This window comes from Pterocles gutturalis, unplaced genomic scaffold, assembly GCF_000699245.1.
Source record: "Pterocles gutturalis isolate BGI_N339 unplaced genomic scaffold, ASM69924v1 Scaffold42855, whole genome shotgun sequence".
In the NCBI taxonomy this organism is placed as follows: Eukaryota; Metazoa; Chordata; class Aves; order Pterocliformes; family Pteroclidae; genus Pterocles; species Pterocles gutturalis.
In genome coordinates this window covers 1165-7665 of record NW_010144819.1, presented here as the reverse complement: position 1 = coordinate 7665, position 6501 = coordinate 1165, and the positions used below count along the sequence as shown (strand labels likewise).

Genomic DNA, 6501 nt, shown 5'->3' with positions numbered 1-6501 from the left:
GTTTGGGCATTGTTCCGAAAAGATGGGCAGGGTCCCGGCTGAGCCGTCCCGCGGCATCATTTTCCCGGTTATGGGGAAGTACGTGCGCGGGAGCCGGTGTCCGGCCGCGGTCGGTAACAGCAGAGCGGAGATGCCGGGCGGAGAGCCCCGCTCGACCCCGAGGGTCGCGGCTAACCCGAAGTTGGGCTCGGTCTGCCTCCCGCCCGAGAAGGAGGGCTGGGGATCCGCTTGATGGGTTGTTTTTTTTCCCCTTGGAGATCAGTATTAGTGGGAAAGGAACATGTGAGAAGGCGAGTCACTTCTCTTTTCAGTTTCTCACGATGCGACTCTTGCAATCTATCTGCCTGAGGAACGCCGAGGGGCTGGAGTAGCCCGGTCTGGTTAACAGCACAATGTAGTGTTACCTTGGCATGGGCAGTTTCTTGCAGTATCCCAACGATGTGCAAAAAAACCAGGCTCAGAAATAGGCTTGTTTCATCACTTCCTAGAGAAAGCAACAAAAAACCCCAGTTTGATAATGCCTGAAATTCACTGAAGATACTTCATGATGATCTGTTGCTACTGTTTATATTTGCCAAAGGCTACTGCCTCATAAAATTAAACTTTTTGCTCTAGAAATTGGGATGAGTTGGGCAGCACTGAAGGGAGGATGACTAAGACACTGGGGGCTCTACTTTCTGTAGATTCAGCAAACTGGTTGTGCTGCAGAATGATGCTACCGCTGTTTCTGAACTTTCCGTGGTCCCTTGTTTCTGAAGACTTCTGAAATCCTTTTCTAATTTTCGCATGCCATACACTGGAGGATACACTTGATGGGCTCAAATAGTGAGGAGGTCACATCCCTGAATTATGTCTGATCAGCAAATTTAAACAACCCTGATTATTAGCAGATACTTCTAAAAATTCCTTCTTTGAACCCTTGTCTTGTGTTTTCCTTCATTTACAATGGGCATGGCTCCATTCCAGTTGTGTACACTGAGCTGATGTTTCATGCCCCTAGAGAGCAATATCTGCTTTTATCTATAAACTTCAAAGCTTCCTTCCAAGCTTTATGTGGTGTTTGTAATACTTGTGAGGTTAAGTTTTGCTTTGTTTTGTTATTTTATCTCACCAAATCTTGCATCATTTAGTCTCCTGTGATTTCTTCACTTCCTGCAATCCCAGCCCTCTGTCAGGATTGCATGAACAGTGTTTCATCGAGAATCAGTGCAATATTATAAATTCTTGAAAGAACTGTTGCAAGACAAAAGATTGATACTTGTTTTATGGAAGATCCACTGTTTTTCATTCCACATACTATCAAACAAGAACAAACCTCCTAGAGGAGTGATCTTCCAAAGACAATGACCAGAAACAAGACTTCCTACATGCCCCAGGTATTCAAAACAGGGGCCATATGGAAGATTTTTTTCCTATGATTTTTTAAAACAAAACAACACACAGCAAACCAACCCCTGCAAAGAACTTAAAAGACAGTCTAAAATGATGCAGATTTTGCAAAGCTTGTATAATCCTTCCTGCTAAAAGACTGGCTTGTTGAAATCCCAGTTACTGCCAGTGAGATGTGTCCTGTATCAATATTCCTGCAAGTTGTGGAGTGTCCTAGAGGACACTGGTCTTGGACTGTAACTCTCAGGAGCAGTATGGCATAGATGCAGAAGGTTAAGAGGGATGTTTGTATGTCTGGCAAATGTCGGGTTCTGCCTCACCTTGAATTCATTTCTTCTATTTGAGCGTTAAAGGAAATCAAGAACCAAAAGCTAAAGGAAATTCATTGTCATTTGGTAAAGACGAAATCTCTGAGGAGTTTTAATGTGGAAGAAAAGCCTAACAAGAGCTAAGGCTGCTAAAAATACTTCTGTGGTTTCCCTTTAAATTCCAAACAAGTAGGGTGGAAAACATCTTAACTCTTTAGGATACTGCTTAGAATTTCTGTCATATCACCTCTATTTTATATTCCAGCTGCATTAAATTTAAAAAAGGTAAAATATATTGTAAGGCGAGTTGTAAACTTGAATTTTTTTTTTTAGTTGTAAGAGACTTCAGTATTTATCTAGGATAAAACATAACATCTGATTAAACACACACTTTATATTACTTTAGACCCTTCTAAGTTGCATTTCAGAAAACAAAAAAGTTCTCACTTGTTTTTTCTTTCTTGCTGCTTTTCCTTAGGTGTGACAAAATGTCAGAAAGATCAGATATTCTTCACTTCAAGTTTGACAGTTATGGGGATTCAATGTTACAGAAAATGAACAAACTGAGGGAAGAAAACAAATTTTGTGATGTTGTGGTCCATATAGATGACATTGAAGTTCATGGGCATAAAATTGTATTTGCTGCTGGCTCCCCCTTTTTAAGAGATCAGTTCTTGCTAAATGACTCTAGAGATGTAAAAATCTCTATACTGCAGAGTTCGGAAGTGGGGAGGCAGCTGCTTCTATCCTGTTACAGTGGCGTTCTGGAGTTTCCTGAAATGGAACTGATAAACTACTTGACTGCCGCAAGCTTTCTGCAGATGAGCCACATTGTTGAACGATGTACGCAGGCCCTCTGGAAGTTTATAAAACCGAAGCAGCCGTTGGAGAGCAAGGAGTGTGAACGCCAAAGTGACTCCTCTGAGCTGAAGGAACATCAAGGAGACGACGACTCTCTGCAGCAAGATTCACCTTGTATTCAACCTTCAGAAGACAGTATGGACATGGAGGATAGCGATATCCAGATCATCAAGGTGGAGTCCATCGGAGAGGTGGCAGAAGTTAGGAATAAGAAGGATCAGAACCAGTTTATTTCTTCTGAACAAAGTGCACTGCATTCCTCAGAGCCTCAACACTTTCTTATCAACTCCACTGTTGAAAACAGAGCAAGTGAAATAGAGCAAAACCACCTCCACAACTATGCCCTTTCGTATGCTGGCAGTGATAACATCATTCTGGCTTCTAAAGATATGTTTGGGCCTAACAACCGCGGTATAGACAAAGGCCTCCAGTGGCACCACCAGTGTCCAAAGTGCACGAGAGTATTTCGGCATCTGGAAAACTATGCTAATCACTTAAAGATGCACAAACTCTTTATGTGTCTACTCTGTGGCAAGACATTCACTCAGAAAGGCAACCTCCACCGGCACATGAGAGTGCACGCAGGCATCAAACCATTCCAGTGTAAGATCTGTGGGAAAACGTTCTCTCAGAAATGTTCCTTACAGGACCACCTCAACCTGCACAGCGGGGACAAGCCCCATAAGTGTAACTACTGTGACATGGTTTTTGCGCATAAACCAGTTCTGAGGAAACACCTTAAGCAGCTACATGGTAAAAACAGCTTTGACAATGCCAATGAAAGGAACGTTCAAGACATAACAGTGGACTTCGATTCATTCACGTGTAGCGCTGTGACAGACAGTAAGGTCTGTCAGCAAGCTGATGCAAGCCAGGTACTGGATGCAGGGAAGCTGCCTCAGGCTGTGCTCAGTTTAAGGAATGATAGTACCTGCGTCAATTAAGCAATTAAAAACAGCCCTTTGTAGGTATCACAGAGGAGCACACAGTTGGTTTGGGCTCTTACCGAAGCTAGTGGTATGCCCCGAAAGGCTACGGATGGATGGCAGGCTGGATTCCAAAACCTGGCAGGTCTTCAGCCATCATTCTTAGTCTTGATATTTTCTGTGAATAGCAATCTTCCTTCAGGTTTCTGTCTGCGTCTCTACTGTGGATTATGGGGTTAATTGTTTATTTCTCTCTGATTAGGAGACTCAAGACTAACACCTTTTGAAAGACTGTTGCTGTGGGCTGCAAGTAAACCATCTGCTGTACAGTTAGAGGCCTCTTTGTGTCTGGGCAGATGGAGGAAAGAGCAAAGAGGACAAGTCTGTGAGAAAACCCGATTATTTTTTTTTTAAAGCACTGGATAACTCAAAGCACTCCATATAGCTACCTTTAAACTTACCTCTTAAATTTATCTTTCTCTGATCTTACCCCTAGACCCCTACAGTCGAAATGAAGTATTTTTCTGTCACTTTTTTGCCCTTTCTAACTATTTCAAGAAACTTCTGCTGCCAATCGATGCTATCTTAAAAGCTCTCAGGGTTTTTAACCTCAACATGTATTATGAAAAGATAAAACCCTAAATGATTTGGCAGGGTTAGCTGATCATTGCATAGAACTGTTCAAAATGAGAATAAATTGCAGCTCTGGAATGTGAGAGGCCAGTGCCTGGAGTGCAAGCATGACCTATTTCTTATGCTGTCATACCTAGGATTTTTAAAGGGCACTTACCAGTGTATATACTGAGACAAACAAAACACTTCAAAACTAAAAATTATCATTCATCTTTCATAAATTTTGCATCACGTAAGCCAGAACAGTTGTTGGTTTTAGAGCAAAGCTGCAGCGGAGAAATACCACTTTTTGACACTGTGAAAGAATCTGTTTTAAAAGCTGCAATGAATAACAACTCCATGCTTGCTTTTTGCCTTTTTTTTTTTTCCTGTTAGTTCTTATGGCCCTTATTAGGGGCCTTTTTTTTTTTCCTTGTCTCCCTTATTACCAGGGAGACAGATACATGTCAGTTAACTTGAAATCAGAAACAAAAATGCCTGCCGTAAGAACATCAACAACAAAGTTTTTTGATTTCTTGGACATTCAAAGATTTTTTTTTTTCTGTGACCTGCATAGTTCATGACCATTAGTGTTTTACAGAGCCTAGGATGAGGTATAGGTAGCACAATTTCCATAGGTTAATGTACTCAGCAATACCTCTTGTATACCGCCTTAAACATCAAATGTAGTGGGAATGGCATGTTAATTGGGATTCCAGGATTATACCATATTGCTTCTCAAAAGTGCCATGGAATTATCCGCATCCCAATCAGGCTGAAAGAAACTACTCCATCTGAGGAACACCATTCCCAGTAGAACAGCACTCTTATCACATTGAAGTGTAGCATAGACTAATAATCAAATGGCTGATCCTCAGTAGAGAACTGCTGTTTGTGTTTGGAATAAGTATTTCTTCCAATGCAGCTCTTTTCCACAAGGTTTGCCATGAGGCTGAGATTATGCTTCCTACCTAAAGTAGTACTGTTTGTATGTTTGAGTGAGGGGGTGGGGGTGAAAGGCTGCTACTGTATGGTTAAAAATGCTACACAGGCATGACCAAAGGTGTGTTAGAGCAAAAAATGTTTTGTATGTAATTATCAAAAGTTGGTCTTGATCTTCAGCTATGTGTGTGTAGAAGCCAGGATTTCCTTATGCAGACATTACACTGATGGACGATAAAAAGCGTTAATGTTGCAGAACATACTTTCAAGTAGAAGAGCAAGGTGATTCTGTGAATCAGTTTTTGCAATTGAGTTCTTAAAACTACTGTACTTGACTGTTACATGAATGATTACATGGACAGCTATGAAGTAAGCAATGGAAACTGAGTCAGGGCATTACATTTTTCAAGTTGTAGCAAATACATTTAGACCTAAAATCTAACTATTTGGAACTTTAAAAAAATATTGTTCAGGTTCCTGGGGCAGAAAATAGGTTTGCATGGGAAGAAAAACTGTTTTTCCATTTAAAGCCACCTGCTTTCAGAATCGTTTTGAGCTAAAACTGACCATAACAGTTGCATCTGACACTTTGCATTCTGTCTTCAAGCAGAATCTTCTGTATTGTTCAAACATTTTGATAATATATTATTCACTATATGGAAATAAAATAAATTATAGTGCTAATGTCAAAATGAAGATAGAAATGGAGAATAAGAGCTTGCAGAGCCAGGTCAACGTGCTGTAAGGGACTAGTGAACAATCTAACCAGATATGAATATGGACATGATAAAGAAAATGGCCTTCTGCCAGAGAAAGGAATAAAACTGTACAAATGCTAGGAAAAGTGGCAGCAAAAATGGACAGTATTGAAAGCTTTGCCTATCTGGGAAGTTGTTGGTTTGTGGTTTGTTTTTTTTTTTTTTCTTTTTTGTGGAATTATGAAGCTGTAATGTTACTGCAAGGAGAATACAGCTTGTTGAAGTAGCCGTGGGTGACCTGAAGCTGATATGAAGAGACAAGGGGTTTCCTAAGAAACAAAAAAAAAAATTATTTGGTCAAGATCTATAGGTTTTCAATCCAGCCTGTGCTGTGGTGATGTCAATGTCTGAGAAGGCTGAGACTGCTCGCTATTCAGTTAAAAGGCTGCTTGTGGTCATTTGGTGAGACCAGGGCAGAAATAAATAGGAAAAAGCAGAAATGCAGAAGACTGCTTCTTCAATGAAAATGGACACATCTGTTGGATGAGAAGTGACTTCTTGCTGATGTCTGTGCTTTTGGCCTGGCAAAAGGGTGCAGACCAAAAGATTTACGGAGGAGCCAGCTGCATGACTCCAGAAACACTGGAGATCTAAAAGGGCAATACACAGATGGCACGGTGCAAAGTGCACTGGTGGTAGAGTTCATCTAAGATTTGCCCCTATATGGAATAGGCAAGTGAAGAGTATAGAAGAGGTATGAGAAAA

The 6501-nt window shown here is 40.9% G+C and overlaps 1 protein-coding gene across 1 annotated transcript; it reads left to right on the top strand.

Moving 5' to 3' along the window:
* The first annotated feature begins 2179 nt into the window (after positions 1–2179).
* ZBTB26 (zinc finger and BTB domain containing 26) lies at positions 2180–5634 on the top strand. The gene has a single exon (XM_010085206.1). It carries the CDS (start codon positions 2186–2188, stop codon positions 3500–3502), a length of 1317 nt encoding a protein of 438 aa, XP_010083508.1. The 5' UTR covers positions 2180–2185; the 3' UTR covers positions 3503–5634.
* The last annotated feature ends 867 nt before the right edge of the window (positions 5635–6501 follow it).